Source organism: Tympanuchus pallidicinctus, unplaced genomic scaffold, assembly GCF_026119805.1.
Source record: "Tympanuchus pallidicinctus isolate F22 unplaced genomic scaffold, pur_lepc_1.0 scaffold8, whole genome shotgun sequence".
Taxonomy (NCBI): Eukaryota; Metazoa; Chordata; class Aves; order Galliformes; family Phasianidae; genus Tympanuchus; species Tympanuchus pallidicinctus.
Window position 1 is genome coordinate 120618 of NW_026294802.1, and position 18889 is coordinate 139506.

The 18889-nt window shown below is 38.3% G+C and overlaps 1 protein-coding gene across 25 annotated transcripts in view; it reads right to left on the reverse strand.

Moving 5' to 3' along the window:
- Positions 1-2805: 2805 nt before the first annotated feature.
- The window catches only part of PLEKHA5 (pleckstrin homology domain containing A5), a 168130-nt gene continuing 152046 nt past the window's right edge, over positions 2806-18889 (reverse strand). For 15 of the 25 annotated variants that reach the window (XM_052669663.1, XM_052669659.1, XM_052669656.1 and 12 more), the window contains 7 exons: positions 16608-16723; positions 15128-15337; positions 12263-12421; positions 10814-10941; positions 9834-9979; positions 8620-8704; positions 2806-5734 (listed from right to left, as the gene is read on the reverse strand). In XM_052669663.1, coding sequence (XP_052525623.1) covers positions 5716-5734; positions 8620-8704; positions 9834-9979; positions 10814-10941; positions 12263-12421; positions 15128-15337; positions 16608-16723 — 863 coding nt within the window. In that variant the 3' untranslated portion in view covers positions 2806-5715. Of the gene's footprint in view, positions 5735-8599; positions 8705-9833; positions 9980-10813; positions 10942-12262; positions 12422-15127; positions 15338-16607; positions 16724-18889 lie in introns of all 25 variants that reach the window. The other 10 variants (XM_052669677.1, XM_052669655.1, XM_052669682.1 and 7 more) reach the window with 3 other exon arrangements.

The window sequence follows — 18889 nt, forward strand, 5'->3', positions numbered from 1 at the left end:
GAATCAGATTATATAAGCAAGGAGTATCTAAGCAATTGGAGTTCTTTCACTGACACAATTTGCTCAACAGTTGAGGCCAATTCTTCAGTAACTGCCCCCTTGCAAACACCAGTCAGAATCCCATTTGCTATCCTGGCATTTTCCATTTATTACAGTACTTATTTTTTGTAGGCATGATAGCACCAGGAGTTTCAAAACTGTACTGATAAAAAAAAACCAGCCAAATATTTTTTTAAAGGAGCTTCAGATCAAACACTTGCAGCTTTCCAAGCCATCTCCTAGCTCAAGAAAGACCATTCAGGCAGTTCTCACTCACACACAAGTTTGCGTTTAGTGCTGCACCAGCCCCTGCATGAGCAAAGTCTCTGAGACAGCCCTCAGGCAAGAAATGAAACACAAAAATCATCAGTCAGAAACATTAGAGGACATTCATCAGAAAGTTCAGCTGTTTTTCCTTTTTTCCCCCTGTCTAGATAAGATCTTTACAGTGCTTAAAAAGAGAAATAGCCACTAATGACTCTTTCCAGAACTGCTGGGTAAGCATGAAAATATTAAAAAAATAATTTATCTTAAGAGCTAAAACATCTGAAACAGCTTCCTCGCTCGTTCTTGGGATTTTACCAAGAAGAAAGCTGCACAACACAGAGTGGTCCGCTGCGTGTGCAGTCGGTGTAAAGCCTGAGCAGAAATTCCTATTTAATTGCAACATCGTTGAGCGTTGCTGAATTTCGCAGCTTTTTCTTTTGCAATCACTTTGAAATGTTCTCTTGTCAGTCAACGGGAGTTTTCTGAAATTTCTAGTTGTTTGTACCTACTAATCACACCTACTCATTATTTGATTGTTAGCAGTGTGACTGGCACTTTAAAAAACGTATTTTCTTTCTCCTAAGCAGAATCTATTTCCTAGAAGAGATACTCTTATGCAAGTTCCTTAGAAATGTGAGGAGACACACACGATACGTTTTGAGCCTTCAGTGTACAAACCACTGAAACTTTTGGGCAATTTCACAAAGGAAACTGGTGACCTGAGTTTAGTTGTCCCTGTGCTTCTGTAGGGACAGCTGCTGTATGGACAAGGCATTTTTTTTCCATACAAGAAAGCATTTTACGCATTAGGCTGAAGGAGTACATCTAAAACTGCCAAACAGGGTTCTGCAGTCACTTGACTGATTCATGAAAACCAATAGATGAAAGGTGGTATTTTTTGGAAGTTTTCACCAGCTAATCTCTAAGTCAGGAGTAAATTTTGCTTCTTCAATGTATAAAGTTGAATCTGCAGGGCCTGCATTTTTTTTTAATACTTTTTTTTCTTTTAAACCCCACTGATTTCACCTTCAAAAGAGGAAGAGAGTGTTTCCATTTTTAGTCTGAAATTCTTTGAAGTATTCCTGTTCCATTGAATAGGGGATCTGGATAGAATTTGACAAAAAAATCAATTCCTTATTTTAGGTTTGGATTCAGCAATAAAGAAGTTAATGAGATCACATCTGTTTTTGTCCTGTTGTTCTCTACAGCAGTCCACTGAAAACGGCACCACTTGCCCATAGCTTTTTCTTTTATACCAAACAGACCAACCCAGACTAAACAGTGTCTTTTAACACATCCATAGCAAGACCACGACATGAATCCATTGATCACCAGCTGCTGTGGTGATGTCATTTACCCGTAGCTACAATTACGAGTTGCCTGCAGTTTCACAACAACAGCCAGCTGATGGACTTAGGCAAACTTTAAAAACATTTTCTTTGGCATAGGACGCAGTGGAGAAACATCTCCAAAAACTACCAAGAGCTTCATTCTCTAAGTAACATTTGAATATCGACGCATCTGGAACAGCTGGGTAAAAAGTTGTGCATGTCAAGTTCAGAAAACAGCTGCTTTTAGCCTTCGCTTTGGGCCAGACATTTGCTTTCCAACACCAGAGTATATTCTATTTTATTTTGTAGCAGCTTCTTCAGCGTTCCCATATGGACAAGCTGAGCAGCTCCAAGGATTACAACTGCAAGTATATGTATGCCATTCTTTAGTAGAAATGAAGGCCAGATGTTGCTTTGTCATCTTCACATGCATCTTTAAAAAAGTTAAATGAAGTTGTTTCAGATATACAATTAATGCCAGGTACAGGCAATTTGCTCGTAGGTCGTTTAAAAGTCAACTTCCAAAAGATGGAAAATAACATTTTAACTGAGAATTCACACCCTAGAATAACTTCAGGAAATAAATACAGCAGAATCCAGGATCACAGAGACAAAAATATATTGTGCAGAAAAGACATGGTGGCCCATTTCTGAGATCTGAATGAGCACTATTAATGCTTTTATTAGGAAAGAATTGACCTTATTTTTAAAGTACAATGTGAAGTTCGATATCAAAGCTATCAAAGCCGCCATGAATAAAAACCTTCCACTCTGCTGCTCTGCTCTCCCAGCATATAACCTGACCCATCCGTCCAAATACTGGAGAATTCAATACATCTATAGCTAGCAGTGTAACGCACAAAAATTCTTCGTGTGCACACTCCTGGTTTCTACACCTCATGGATCCAACAGGGTTGGCAATGATTCCTTCCCAGACTGCCCAACTAAAGTGATTTAGATAAAAACAAACTGCTTTTCTTTCTTTTTTTTTTCCTGATTTCATGAAAATTGGATATTGTATTTGTTTTACGACAGACAGAACTATGAACTGAAGATGACTTCTCCCCTCTCAGTAACAGTACATACAAACTTAGGGCTTCAACTGCCTGCTGGAGCCTTGTTCTGTGAGACAGTCCACGACATACAAAAACTGCCAAGACACCAACCATAACTTTTTTGAGTTATGTCACTTTATTGAGGGAGCGAAAAGAATCACATTCTCTAGTAGTCTTGGAACAGTGCAAATGGTGAACAGAAGACAAAAATAGATGTAATTGGTTCCGAAAAGCATGAACATCTGTAGAGAATGTGTTGCATTATTCCTAAGGACTCTTGCTTTTGAAAAAAAGTACATGTTCTGTATATACAAGTGTCAGTGCAATAGCCAGTAAAGCAATCGATCAGAAATATAAAAATATCCTAGATACAAACTTAAAATAGACGCTTGAAAGCTGACAGTACCAGTATTCTGATATTTCTGTATCTCAGAGTATGACCACCGGGATGAGTTATTCTGATGAGGTAAAAGACAGTAAATGCTCTGTGAGAACACAGAGCCATTAGTTCTTTTCCATAAGACAAAAAGATAGAGCACCCAATGAAATAGCAAGTCTTCGCTGCAAGTGCCCACAGGAGGTGAAATTACAGTCTGTGAGCATGACTGCATTCCTGCACCATTCACATTTTGCCATCTTTGTCAACAGTCACACCAGCAAAACTTGCAAATTCTCCCATGCCCCCCCAAGTTCAGCATAAACTGCACATACTGTGCAGACACACCAAACTGACAGCTGCTTCAAACACAGACAAGATCTACAAATGTCCAAAAACCACTTAGTCATTCTTTCCTTTATTGGTTGCAAATCTTTTTTTTGGCAGCAAGGACAGAAAGAGATTGCAAAGCTTGACAGCTGAACAGCTCTCTGTGTAAGAGTTAGGGAGGGACCAGGGTGTGTTGTATTTGTTTTGCCCCAGGTGTTCCAGTGATGCCGCTGAACTTAAATCTCAGCTGGCCGAGCTATAAAAATCACATTCCTCCTGTTTGCTCTGCATTTTGGATGGAAGGATGTGCTAATCTGGGGCTCTCGTTCCAAAAAAAGAGGAAGGGCTACTTGGTCAGACTTTAAGCTGCGTGCTGTCTGCCTGCATCATGATTCATCTCTTTTCCCTCTGCCACCTCTTTCGCTATGACCCTCCAAGCTCCACTGCTAATTTCTGCCTCCCAGTTCTCTGCTTTTCAAAGAAAAAGGCAGGGCAATAGGTAGAAAGTGTGCTCTGTGTCTCTGTGACAGAAAGAACTGAGAGCAGAGCTGGGAGAGGCAGAAATGTACAGTGAACACAATCTCCTTCTCAAGGTGGTAATGATAAGGAGTTAATTTCAAACCATGTGTCAATCTCAGGCACTCCTCTTTGGAAAAGCACACCAAATTATATATTCTCTGGTACCTTAAGATTAACTTGAATGGGCTATGATTTGTGTGATAAAAAGAGCACAATGAGAGCTGGCAGTCGCCTTCTTAAGAAACTTTCCTTCCTACTTATGGCACGCACATGCACCAAAGCACACAGTGGTTGCCTGAATCTTTAAAAGGTTTCTTAGCTTTACATCTTAGATTCAAAAGCTTGCCCTTTAAATCATTTCATTTTTCATCATTCTTTTCTAAACCTCTCGTCTCAGGCAAATTCAGACAGCTGCGTAAGAAGGAGAAGTGAAGCCAGCAACATCTGCAGGATGATGACACTTGACAAATGGCCTTGGGTTTTCTTTCGGTTTCTGGAAGATGCTTTGCAGATGTCAAAGCCTCAAGGAATCATCATACATCTCTCCTTAACCCCACTGAATGTGGCATTCGACGTTTCCAAATATTGAGTTACTACTTGCCACACCACAGCATGGCAGGCCATTCCGTCTCAAATAAACAGGCAGGAAATGGAGGCACACAGAATGACTAAGTGATTATTCCAACATCACGATACAAGCCCGGAGAGTCAGGAGCTGAACCTGTATTTCTTGCATCTCGATCTCACGTTGTCTTTTTGTTGTGTGTTGCAGCCTTATTCTTTCCTGGAGAGGAAGACTGGAATCTTAAAGAGTCTGTCATGCTACTCTGGTTGACAGGTGGTGTCGCCAATGCGATAAGATTGTTGCACTCCCCACATCAAAAGGTGGAATATGCTGTATGACATCTGCTTGCTGGAAGAAACACTAACCATACCAGTCCTTAAGAACATCAACATTTATTTATTATGATATAAAAGAAATGGGATATGAACATTCTTATCTGAACAATAAGTGGCTTCTTTACTTACATCGCATGTGCTCATTGTATAATATATATACAATGAACATAATTACATCTGTACACAAACTAAGTACTGGATTGAGAACCTGCTTATTGCTGTACACACTCTAACCCAACAAAGGAAAAGCCCAGTACCTCAAAATACCTACACTCCATTTTATTTAAGTAAAAGTAAGCACTGACATTAAAGTATATGTTGACAGAAGTGTGGCAGTAACTGCTGACATTGCAACCTGACCAAGAAATAATTACAGCAGAAACAGGACATCTTTTACTAAGCAATAATAAAAATGGCACATTTTAAATATATCTATATGTATATATATATATAAAATTTTTTACAAATAAAATGTCAAAACAATAAATTGTAGTGTTTAAAAAGTGTAAAACAGGGTTTTAGTGGTGATATGTAAAATTAACTGAGTTATGCGTCTAAAAGAAGCCAAAAAGTAAACTTATGTGATCCATACGTAAAAGAACATTAAATTCTGGAAAATAAAGTCCTGACTATAGACTGCACACTGAGAAGAGCCTTTATTTTATGTGCACAGAAATCATAGCAGCAAGCTGGTATCAGGAGAACGATCTGAAGGTTGTTGAGTGTACATATGGGCCATTTAAAGCTCTCTTGGAATAAACATTTTCCAGGAAGTGATAAAATGATGCTCTGTGGCCAAAAGCATCAGAACTATGAATTTCATAGATTTAAAATATACTGTACAATATCTTCTCACATTTCCGTAGGTCGGGTCCATACATCTCAGGCATGAATTGTTTCAACAGAAGCCATTAGAGCTGGAAGACAGACACAGGTTAGGTTACCGTATTTTAGCAACAACAGAATATTGTATAACACAACTCCTGGGACTAAATGCAGCACGGAATGTCTGACCTCATCCTAGCAGCAGTTATCACTGATGTAGAACATAATAGAGTATCTCAGAAATAAGTGGTTTCCAAAATCAGCTTTTCAGAAAGTTCACTGTCAGCAAGAAGCAAAAGTAAACTTTTTTCAACTTTACACAACTAGGAAAATGTCTTTGTCCTGAGATTTTTATCTTGTTGACGTGGCCAGCTCCAAATGTTTTCTATGTAGAACCAGGGACAGTGGCAAAGGCCCTCCCTGCTTTGACAAATGCCAGGTGCTGTTTGCAGCAGGACACAGCGCTGTCCCTGCATGAGGCCGTGCTGCAGCATCACTATGAGTGTGCTGAAGTTGCTGTGCTCAGCCCCGAGCTTGCTGCCTCTTGGTTAATGCTGAAAGGATTTCTATAAATAGCTGTTAGCAGTTCGTTGGTAAAAGTGTTTCGGAGCTTCAGATCCTGGTGCTGCTAAAATTTCATTATCCCTCCACTACTCTGCTTGAATGCAATGCTTATAATGTAACAATGTCAGAGCTACGTATCCAGAATGTGCCTTTGCAAAATAGGGCTGTAACAAAGAAAGTAGCTTAGTGCTAATGGGTTTTCCTTAGTCCCAGAATATCCTATGCCACCAATTTCCTACGCCAAATTCTCCTGGCCCTGTGCCCAGAGTATCGTTTTACTAATTGACCAAGCAAGCCAAATATAGGTATTACCTCACGATACTCTGAGATCTACCATACATTTTCCAGATGCCACATAAGAACAGGACTGATGCTGCAGCCCTCTAGTATCCAGGATTTCTTGCATTTGAGAGACACCCAGCTCCTGCATGTATCTTTTACCATTCCAAAACACCAGAGTGGCAGCACAGAGAGGAAGGGGCAGAAACTACTGCAGGCAGGCAGAGCACTCTCCTTACATCTATGTACACAAGGCCCAGCTCAAGGCACAAATTGGCTCTGGAACACTTGACTAGCAGAGGTAACAAGTGCACCAAAGAAAGGCAGAGCATATATGCACACAGTTGAATAGTTTTTTCAACTCAATTCAAACATTAAACAGCCCCAAAGGGTATAATTTATTTTACTTTGTTATGGTGGTGCATATATGAGCAGAGCAATAGCTTTACAACCAGCAGCCCAGATGCGCTGTTTTGCCATAAGCATAACAATACAATTCTAAGTGTTGCAGCATCATTCTTAAGATGGAAGTGTTGTAGCTGCATACTTACTACCTGCGAGGTTACAACACGCTGTGGGGTGTCAGGGGTTAGTTGTTCCATTACAAAGCAGGTCACTATGTGAGCACTTCACTTTGGCTACTCTCGTGTTCAGCATTAATAATTAAAATGACTTTGCTGAACTGATCGCTGGGGCTGATGACAAGGGGTAAAAGTAACTTAATGCAACTGATTAAAAAAAAAAAAAAAGCAAAACAAAAAAACTCTGGTGAAACTGCAGGTTGCCTCCCCTGTCAAGGCATCTGTGGTGTGGCTACAGAAGGAATTCAGCAGTGTGGTTTCAATCACATCACTGCCCTGAAAGTTTGCCCTATTTCAAAACACATAAATGTTCAAACATCATGAATGCATCAGCATGTATACAGTGAAATTAAAATCTTTAACACAGGCTTCCAGAAAAAAAAAAATTAATAGTGCCACTTATTTTTAAATGATTTCATAACAACACTTTTAAGTGAAAGTACAAGAGTCCAAACTAAATTTCGTAACGATGGGCTGCATACAGGAGAAAGTGAGCAACACTGGTGTTGGTACTGAATACAATCTTTTTATGCCGATTCCTGCTCTTAATTCATGCAGGATAAAGTGTTTATGTTGATTGATGTCTAATTTTACTAAAATGAAAGCTTGGTGATACAGGGCAATAAATAAGAAAATGCATCTTCAGATCTCTCAATGCTGAAAGACTGAAAAGTCTCAAATATAAGATTTCCTTACATTTAATTTATGGCATTAACTATGGCTTTCGAGATGATCATTGAAGCCAAACTCATTCCTTTAGCAGAAAGCCTACTTAAACAGATACTTCCTGACAACAAAGAGATGTTGATCATTTTAAATGCTGGCAAAGTGCAGCAGCACTCAGGTAGGTATCATACTGGTTTCCTTAAACACCTGTACAAACAATTATGCTTTCTTGTATGTTCAACTCCATTTATTGAGTCAGTAACACTGCAGGTAAGAACATGTAAATCTAGCCAAACTCATGCTTTCTAACTTCCTTGAAATCAGCTAAGACAGGGAAGAATACTGAGTAGGATTATCCCTATAGAAATAAAACCCACAACAGAACTGTTACATTTCATTCACCCTCATTTTTTTTCTTTTCTGTTTGTCATGCCTCACTCATCCATATCTTAAGCCATAAACTCTTTGGAGTATTAGACCATTCCCTTCAGTGCATCACTAAGAAATCTCACTTCAGCTGCCCACATGGAAGCAGCAAGATTCATTTGCACCTGAGCACTAATGCAGGTAGCTTAAATGCCTATCTGCTCTTTAACAGCCTAGGTTTGCATGTAATTCAAAGGGCTGTTATCCTGCCACCTGTGGCAAAACAAGCCAATTAGTCCTTTGTATTTGAGTAGTGAACACATGACTTGCAAACAAGTCAATATGGGTACTTGTTTCGTTTTCCAGTTAGTTTATACTCAACGTAGTAGATATCTTTGTCTTGCCAAGTACTGTCCACAGATGTTTCTCAAAGATACCTGCAGTACATACACTCAGAACGGTATTAGAAAAATGACAGGAGGGGTGGGAAAAAAGACGTACTTCTCTGTAACTATACACACATGAAATGTGATCCTTCTGTGAGCTGTGGTTGTGTAGATGAAGCTGGTGACAATGACGATTCTGGTGAAGAAGGCAAACTTTTCACTGCGAGTCATACAGCAAGATAAACAAGAAAACAAGTTACACAAGGCAAAGGCTTACATAGTAAACATAAGCTTGAAAATCACCATTTCAAGCCACAATCAATATAAGCAGAACCAAATGAAAGTTACACAAGTTAAGACTTAAAATCTGATCAGCACAGTGAGCACAACTTCAGGGGACAGCGTAGCTGTTGTCAGCAAGGGTCATTTCTTTCAAGAAACAAAACATCTCAGAAAAGACTCAAGCCTATACACAACTAGTAGATCATCTCAGGAACAAAGAACAGACACACGAATACTAACATGTTATGTCAGAGGAAAAAATACGTACAATTTAACTAGCTGGAATACTTTCAGAACCATCTTTATATCCCAGCTCAGGTTAACTATTTGTTATTCTGCTTGGTGCTACAGAGCGCATTTACAAGTTCCAGTTTTGATTACCAAGTCACAGGAAAAAACTGCTGACTGCTTTGCAAGGTTCAGGTCACCTTTTACATCCATAGATCGAAGTATCTGGCTTACATAACCACTCCCATTACTGAATATCCTAATTATATCTTAAATTCTATAATCAACTTCCTCCTCGCCCATTTGCTCCCCTCTTCTTTTCCTCTTTGCACAAAGTTTTGCTTTTTTCCACCTTTTTGTTCTTGCAAAGTACACCGCGGGTCTTTGTACCAATCAGCTAATGTCTTCAGCTGTTCCTGCATCTGAAATCACGACCAAATTGTGGTTCACAGTTCAAAACTCGAGGCTGTCCATCAGCCAGGAGATCAAATAGTTCATACATACCTGGGATTGAGATACTGTTCCACAAGATAAAGAGGGAAGGATTTGCTCCAACCAATAACTACAAGATGACTTAATTTTTGGCTAAAGTCAAATAATTCCCTGAAATAAATGCTACCACAATATCTACATTGAATCCTCAGAAAAATGGAATTTCTGTAGCTACCCAGCAGGAAACTACTTTTCTCTATGTTGTAAAAACCTATACTTAATATTCAGACCAGCTCAGCGCTTCTCAAATCACAAGGGTTTTTGAGCATCAAAAGACATCATCACAATGAAATGAAGTTTTTATGTGTCCCGTGTAACTTTTGTTTTAGTCAAACTCTTTTCCATACCTGCTGTTGCCTGATTTCCTTTTGAAGACTGTGCTGCTAATTCAAATGAAGCAATAATTCCTTTTTGCTCTTGAACACTAGCTGCTTCACTTTCTTCTGAACCGGTTTTGGGTTTGTGGTTTGAAACTGTGGTCACACTCTGCAAGCTGACGGAAAAAAAACCACGGCTTTTAGAACTCACTAACTTAATTTCAAGTGCTAGCCACTAAGTATAGGAGTCACAATTTAATTTTCTTTTGTTAATAGACAAAGTTGCAACTGGTGAGTTTGTGTAATAGAAGTTAAATACGTATTTTCAAACCCTTCTACCACATAAAGTTAGACGTAAAAAAAAACATATGCTAGAAACTGAGTTCTTTTCCTTAGCATATTCATACAGGTTCCTGCTGTGTGATACCTATTTTGATGAAGTATGCTGTGAGAAAGTTATGGTCTAATATAAGAACTCAGGATCGACTGTGAAACTGTAGAATCTGCACAGCTTACAATAAAGTTAGGAATCATTAAAGAGAAATATCTGATATACAGTCTTTGTCTAATTCTGCAATACTCCCAAACTGTCAAATAAAGGCCAAAAGGTATAAAGTAAACTGTTGAATCTGTCTGCAAATGCAATGCTTTCATAAACGCCAGTGTTAAAGAGCTTGCGATAGAAGCCCTGGCTGAAGGTTTCATATTAAACTGATAGAGCTTGGACTGACACTACTAAGCACATTTTGTAACACAGAGCCAGAATCATGAACATATCTGTAACTTGGGCAGTACCTGGGAATCAACATCACCCCTCGTACCAACTCATTACCTCTTACAGAACTCCTGCAAGTTTCTCACTGGATTTCTCTGTATGTGAACCACTTCAAAACATACAAGTATACCTCAGAAGTATTATGACAGTATTTCATTAGTTGCTTGGTACGTTCAACTAATAAATACAACATGCAAGTTTAAAATAGTCTTTGAACATCTTGTTTTATTTTTACCTTATATCACCATCATGTGTTTCTTCCACTTTATTATTCTTTTCCTTTTCTGCTTTCTCTTCATTATTCACTTCTTTTGAGTCAGATACAACATGTGTATCTGATAAAAAATCATCAGTTTTTGTCAGCTATAAAAAAATTGAAATCATGAAACAAAAAAGCAGTAACACCCACTAAGTGGTAGATAAGAAATAAAGTATCAGGAAACAGTTTTATTAACAGACAAATTTTGCCATCATGTATACTTAGTAACTTAGAATTACATAACTTAAGAAATTTTTATCAATGCCATTCAGGTTAATAGAGTTATCCTGAAACTCAGACCAGAGCCAATGGGTAGGGCTCGTCTTAATTACTTCCAGAACTCTTTGGACTGCAGCCTGCCTAGGTTTTGTATGCTATCCCTCTCTGCACAGTGCCAAAGATTCCAGCAACTGCAGTATTTGAGCAACGAGCTTGAATATTGCTCTTAAAGGTTTGATTAGCTAGGACCAATATTAGCATATTATGAAATACTCCTTTAAGGGGTTTGCATACTTAACACAAAGCAACTCTCAACAGAAAGTGTTCTAGAAGAATAACAAATGCTAGCTATTTGATTTTATAACATTCTAAAAAACAAACAAACAAAAACAAGCAAACAAACCAAATATAAAATAGGAAAGAGAAAGGAAAAAGGAGTGGGAAAATAAAAGCAACAGGAGATTAATGAAAGAATACATAGTGAAAAAGAAAAAAAAGTGCACACAAGATTTTAAAAATATGACACTCCAAGGAGGATATGATTACGTGGAAACAATTCTAGTAATCTGTTCTCCACAGTCAGTCTGCTTTTGCTGAGTCCTTAGGGCACTTTGCTACCAGAAATACAGAGGTAACTCACTGCTAATGGAGCCTGAGATGATATCGAGACAGAAATCAATCTGATGGCCAAACAGCACAGACTACAGTTGTGCCTACTTCTACGTATGAGTTGCTGCATCAGCCTTATGCTCTGTCCTGCACAGTGTTTGATGCACTAAAGCCAACCATGGAAAAAAGTCAGGTGTATAAAATGACCATCAAAAACCACACAGATCAATGATTATTAAAGATGCATCAGCACTGGGTTTGTTTCCAAACCCAAAGAAATAAAGATCAGATATGTTTTTAATTTTCTGGTCAATCAAGACAATAAAAGAAAATTAATGTGAAATGAAGTAAAGTTAAGAGGAAATTAGAACAAAATTTAAGAAGACTGTATATACATATAAGCAAATTCAATCTCTAGGCAACCGACTGATCTGATACCATTTTGCACTACTACATTTTTAAAATACAAAAATATATGTTAATCTTCCAAGAAAAAGGAATTTTGCTTGGCTTCCCATACCCTGCTGTCTGTGGTTAAAAATACTTTTCTACTGCAAGATAGGGTGATGAGCAATGCAGTTAAGGAGAGTTCAGTACCTCTTTTGTAAAACCTGAATTATGTTCTTGTTCTCCATCATGTTTTACTTGCACTATTTCTTCTTCAGGACTTTCATTTTTTTGTTTCAAATTATTATCTTTAGTGGTGCTCTCTAATTCCTTTATGTGACTAGATACACTTTCATCCTTTTTGCGATTCTGCAGAACAAAATGGATATAGAGACATTTGTTCTAAAAACAGTTATTACAGCGTCAGGTCCAAGTCTTGTGTTGTGCTAAGAAGGCTGTCTGAAAAACTAAAGCATCTTAACTCAAAACAGTTTTTTACGTGACATTCCATTGCTAAGCATTGAAGCATTGAACATCACAGTTCAATAACGATAATGCTGGCTTTTTTCTTTTTCTTTTTAAGAAAAAACTTGGAATTTTCTCATTATTATGCCTTTCAAAACAGTTGAACCTAGCTGCTTTTTTACTTTTCAAGATTAATCTCCTTTTCCACCTGCAAAAATCTCTAGCATTTCTATCCTCTGAAATTCCATTCATATAAAAATCTGCTGCCAATGCAAAATCAGCTGCACACCTATGTGCACTCTGCCAAGTATCTCAGGTATCTTCCAAGCCTTTGCTGGTAACTGATTTAACAGAGGTCAACATAATATCTGATAATGGCAGAGTATAAGCAAAAGACACTAAGAACTCCGTATCAGTTATTCCTTAAAATGTCTACTGTACATAGAATATGTTTGATATAAACATTTTGAGGAAGGGTGGTGGAACTGACTTAAGATTCTGAACTCTGAACATTATGTTGGCAAAGAGTGAATCCAACAGAACTGAAGTTCCTATGTGTTGCAACACACTAAGTACTAGGGTGGAGAAAAATAGGATCCAGGAAAGTAGTAAATCTTCTGGCTGAATTCCTGTCTGATTTAGCACATGCATGTTGAAAAGGGGAAATTCTATTAAAGTCAGTCTACAAATCAATCTCTCTGCTTTCTTAAACAAAATATGCACCCATATCTTACACTTGCCCCAAACAATAACACTTGTTAGACAACTTCCTTTACTATTTTGGTAATCACTTAAAAATTACATAGTGGGCTGTTCATAAAATCCTTTTATCTTTCCTTTCTTCACACGCAAAAAAAAAAAAAAAAAAGAAAAAATAAAACAACTGAACAGATTTCCAGCAGTTAAATGTCACTGCGTCACTTTTCTGTATGAAATCAACAGGCATGGAAAAATTTCTTTTCTCACCCATGTAGCTCAGAGGACTGGAGAACATGCTGACATGACCAGCATCCTTCAGAACTCTGTGCAGCAGCAGTTACTGCTGCTGCTGAGGGTCTGACCGCTTCCCCATCCTGTTTCCCTACGTGCTGGCAAGCCAGGTATGACACACACGACTGCAGTTTCCTCACTCTGAGTTATGAATTAACTTAAGGAATTGATGAGAATCATAGAATCATAGGATGGCCTGGGTTGAAAAGGGCCACAATGATTATCTATAGTTTCAACCCCCTGCTATGTGCAGGGTCACCAACCACCAGACCAGGCTGCCCAGAGCCACATCCAGCCTCACCTTGAATGCCTCCTGGGCAACCTGTTCCACTGCGTCATCATCCTGTGTGAAAAACTTCCTCCTAATATCTAACCTAAGCCTCCCATCTCAGTTTAAAACCATTTCCCCTTGTCCTATCACTCTTTCACTATCCCACCTTCTAAACAATCGTGATGCTCAAATGTGTAAATTCTACTACAAGAAACATCTGCAGAGCTTTGCTTTGAACTTCTTGGGAAATGCCAAGTTAATCACAAAAAAGTTTGGAGGAGCCACTACATTCAACTACATCACTCATGATGTGGTCCCAAATAGATTATCTAATGCAAAAGGAAAATATGAATTCAGTGCCTTCTGGCGATCCAGTGCTGTTGAAGGAACTTCCCTATAGCTCTGAAGACAATTTAGTGTGCTCAGAGGAAAAAAAAAAAAAGCTAACATATATGTGAATATAGGCACCTTCTAAACAGTGTGATGCATTTAATCTGGTCTTGGATAAACAGATACAAAACAGAAAAGGAGATATGTGCATGTTACTGTAAAAAAAAAGTCAGCATGATCTGAAGAAAAAAAAAAAGTATAGCAGAAGATGGAAAACACAACTTCTATTGAAAAAAGAGAACTAATTTCCTGACTCAGCAGTCAAAAAAGTAGACTTACAACTGTTACGTGGAATTTGTTTGTTCAGAGGTTTATTGTAGTTCAAAATTTATTTATTTATTTAAGACATATTTCCTGGTCAGCGTCAAGCAATTACATCCTCATCTTCTCTCCCCACTCTTGCATGTTCAAAACACACTCTGCTTTGCCTTAATTGCTTAAGAATGCATGACAATGAAAGTGATTTATTTTTCTGTATTTATGGACTCAGCACTAGAGAGCACCAGTTGACACAATCATCATAAATATACATTCCTATCTAGAAATGTTTTGTAATTCATGTTATAGATGTTTGAATATGTTGCATGACAGAAAATCTTCATAATTTATACATCAAATGAATCGTGGTTCTCCCCGATACTGCTTTTAGTCACAAAGTGTGCATTCATGCTGTTTACTACATCTGACAACAAGCATCAACTGTTAACAAACATCACAGTGGATAATCAAAGATCATATGTAGAATTGAATTACTTATTTCCCTAAATAAGTGACTTCTACTGTCATTAGGTATAAACATGAAGGTTGTCATTGCCCTTTCTCTTGTGTCTGGCAGAGAATTGCAACAGCTTCTCTATATGAACAATGTCAGTTATTAGACACCTTTACTGTCACATGACTTTTCAAGATTATTACTTTTGTTATTATTTTTTAAATTGTTTTTAAGAACTTGGACCAACCTGTGCCGATTTGAATGGATTATCTCTGACAAAAGATAGATTCTGTGATGTTGACTGGTCTGAAACACCAATAATATTTAGTCCTTTCCTCTTCTCTCTCAGGCAAGCCTGTTGGTGTCTTTTTATTCTTTCCATCTGTTCCTCCACAGTCATTCGAGGCCGTGTGCTTTCTGCAAGACACAACTGCTCCACTGCACTTCTTGGTCTTTCCTTAAAAGGAAGAATATACACATTCTTTAAAAGCAGCAAGATTCTTAGCTATTTAGCTTATCAGAAAGATCACCTAACGGCTATTAAAAAGCAGAGGAATTGTGGGCAAGAAAAGATCTCTCGTGTATACAAACAAAACACAAGATTAACAAATAAACACCAAAATTAAAAACACATTGTTTTTTTTTTAAACAGTGGTATTGTTATCATCAATGCTTAACATCAAGACAATGGGTACAAACTTTTTCAGACCTTTTGTGTGAAGTTGAAATAATTTACCAGATATTACCAGAGAGCTGACTCCCCTAAGACGAAAACTTAGGAGAAATTTAACGACTGAGGACATTTATACCAATTGATCTAATATTCACTTCTGCCTTTTTATTCCATTCCCAGCTGGGGATCACCTAATGGCAAGCTCAGGCTGAAACAACCTGAATTTAGCATCGCTTAAAAATGTGTAGTTCTAAGCATTATATCATTCCTGAAAAAACAATGGCTTTACCCACTCTAATCCTGAAATTCACCAATTTTCAGATTTTTCTGTCATAAAAAATACAGAACTATTTACTTTGGGCAAATGGTTGCCTTCAGCAGATTCATAGCAACTGGCTTCATTTCTGCAAGTGGTACTCTTTTTCCATTCAGCATCTCTCTGCTCTCCTATTCTTTCCACAGCTTATCCTCACCTATTCATCCTACAACGAAGGCAGAAATTTTCCCCACTTTTGCCTAAGCTACATGTAAACATCTGCCTTCAGCCCAGAGACTGCAGGACTCTAACCTGACATTCCAGGTTTACTACCCACATACTGATTGACATTTTCGCTTTCTGGCTGCTTTAGCTTTTCCCAGATCAATTTAGTATCAAAATAAAATCCCCTACGTATTTCACAGAGGCTGTTAAAATGCTTCAGAATCCAAATATACTCTTGAAAGCTTTTAACGAAAGATGCTTCATGTCTTTTCAGCTTAAGCCCAAACTTCAGTTTCCAGCTGCTTAGTAGATTTAACATTACCATGTATTTCTTAGCCAGCTTTAGTGTAATGAAATCTCTTTGCAGTTTAACATACATGACCCTTACAATTTTGTTATTTTCTCTACAGCTGTCTCAGCTAACTGAATAGATTATATTTCACTTTATATCACAGTGATTTTTATGTAAAGGAAATTAAAAAGATAGCTGCAACTTTTCAAGTAACTGCAGAAATTAAACTTAGAAATTAACATCTCATTATCCATAATTGCTTGAAAGCTACTTTAAATTACCGTTCTTAGATCGATCTTCTTATTCTTCCTTAAAGTGACATAGGATGCTATTGTTGAGGATTCTGGGGTTGGTGATTTGGTTCTGGGTGGTACAACTCCCACTGGGAAATGTGAGCCTGTGAAACAGTAAAGCAACATACTAAGTCCTATGCAAAGCATAATCAAACAGCACATTGTTTTCTACTACATGCACGTTGTCAGCCTCGGAAACTACTCAAACTCTGCATAACTGTGACATCCATTAAGGTATGCAGGCAGATGACCAGCAGGTTAGGCAGAGAAGAGCATGGCTAAATACTGCATATGGCATGAGAAATTGCTGGACATAAAAATAACAGTGAGAAATGGACAAAAGTTAGACAGTGCTTTGTGCAATGGCTAGACTTCACATATGGTTAAGGGGGAATTGTGTGAAAGATAGTTAGGCTTTCATAGATTCATAGGCTTCACAGATAACGGGAAGGCAGAATCTGGGACTGTCTGTGGAATAGAGCTTGCAAGGCCAGCACGTGACCATACCAGTACAGCTATTTAAGGCCAACATTACCTAGGTGATAGTATTGGAAATCATTTTTAAAAGGTTGGACTGACGCAGGAAAAGTAATTACAGGTGGATTGCTTATTTGGGTAGAAACAAAGATTGAGAAAAAGAAGGGGCAAGGCAGATAGGAAAAAACAAGCATGGCATAAAACAGAGGGGGAATAAAAAGGCTCAGCTTTGTGTAAGCAAATTGTTTTTCAGTATGCTTGTCTCATCAAGTCCTGAGCCTGACAGTTGCAGCCTGTCCATTCTTCTTACTAAACTTTATTCACACATATTTTTTTCATGTAGGTTTTCCTTTCCATGCAGTAGCATGTGAGAGAGGGGGAGACAGATCATAGGGCTGGGGCCAGAGAGATGGCAGAGCCTGCACGTGCACAGGCTGGCTACCACACTGGCCATAGGTATGGATCTGCTACCCAGGAGGACTCTTCTGTCTATGCTAGATGCTAAATGAACTTAAGGCAGCAAGCAGAGCATGAGGTTTAGGAGCCAAGTGTCCAAGAGATTTTTAATCTCGAGATCTCACTACTGGAGAGGTTGGAGAAACTCAAGAGCTGGCTGCTGGAAATACCATAGGTGCAGGCAGCCTTTGGAGTGGCCCACTCATGTGTAGGTATGAGACCAGCCAACAAGCTTTCAGTCTGGTCAGTTGGCAAGTGAGAAGAGGATCACGGTTATCTGTGTTGTTCCACTTTTATGTGAGTGCTGTTTTTACTTTTGCAGTGCTTGCAATGGCACTGATCTCAAAACTGTTTTACAGTTGTGGTTAGCTGGGTCTGTTCAGAGCATGTGTGCCTGTGCACAGTGCCTGTATGCTCAGCCTTGCAGCTCATGGACAGAGAAGTGTAGCAGCCAGGGTCTGTCTGACTGGGAGCTGAGGATATTCTGTGTCCTGCTGCCCACCATACATTCTGCCTTTCATAACGATAATTCACCACTGGAGTTTTTCTGCTTACAGAACTTCTGCCAAAATGTAATTAAGCTAGTAGAAAATATAAAAGTCACAAAAATATACATATATAACTAGGTAATATGTTTCATCTTTCCTTCTTCATACATGCAGGAAATCAAAGTATTAAAAATACTGGTTTTTTTTGCAGTTTTTGCCTATAAAAATGGACTTATATTCTCCGATGGTCAAATTACCTCCCCTTGTTTTTCCTGAAGTCACACTGATTTCAGAGGACATACTGACTCAGTCGAAGTCTCAACTATTTCTCCAAATTGTTTGATAGGCTGACAAAATAGCCTGGAGTTATTTGAATGCCAAATACATCATTCAGAACAAAAACTACAAAACAACAGTTTGGGTCTCCTTTACACATGAAAAGGATAAAACACAGCTTAAGTCCATTTTCCTTTAGTGTCACTTTTATGTGCCACTCAGGTCATAAATATTCCTCTGCTTGCAGAGAGCTGTATGGGTTGCTTTACACAGGATGGGAAGGGCTGACAGAGAAAAACATCAGAAATGTTCAGTACAGTAACACACACAGAGAGTGAGAAAAACATTAAAAAGTTTCCTCTGAAATCTACTTATTTTTCAGAAGCATTCTGAAAAATGTCATTTAAGGATGACTTCTTAAAACAGATTGGAGGTTTCAGACATGAGCTGCCTTTGAGTTTGTTCCCCTTAGAGTTTATAAACTCTTATGACAGAATGGCATAAAAATGTTTGTTGGAACAGCATATGGTTATAATGTCATATGCACTACAAAGAACAAACAAACAACAACCA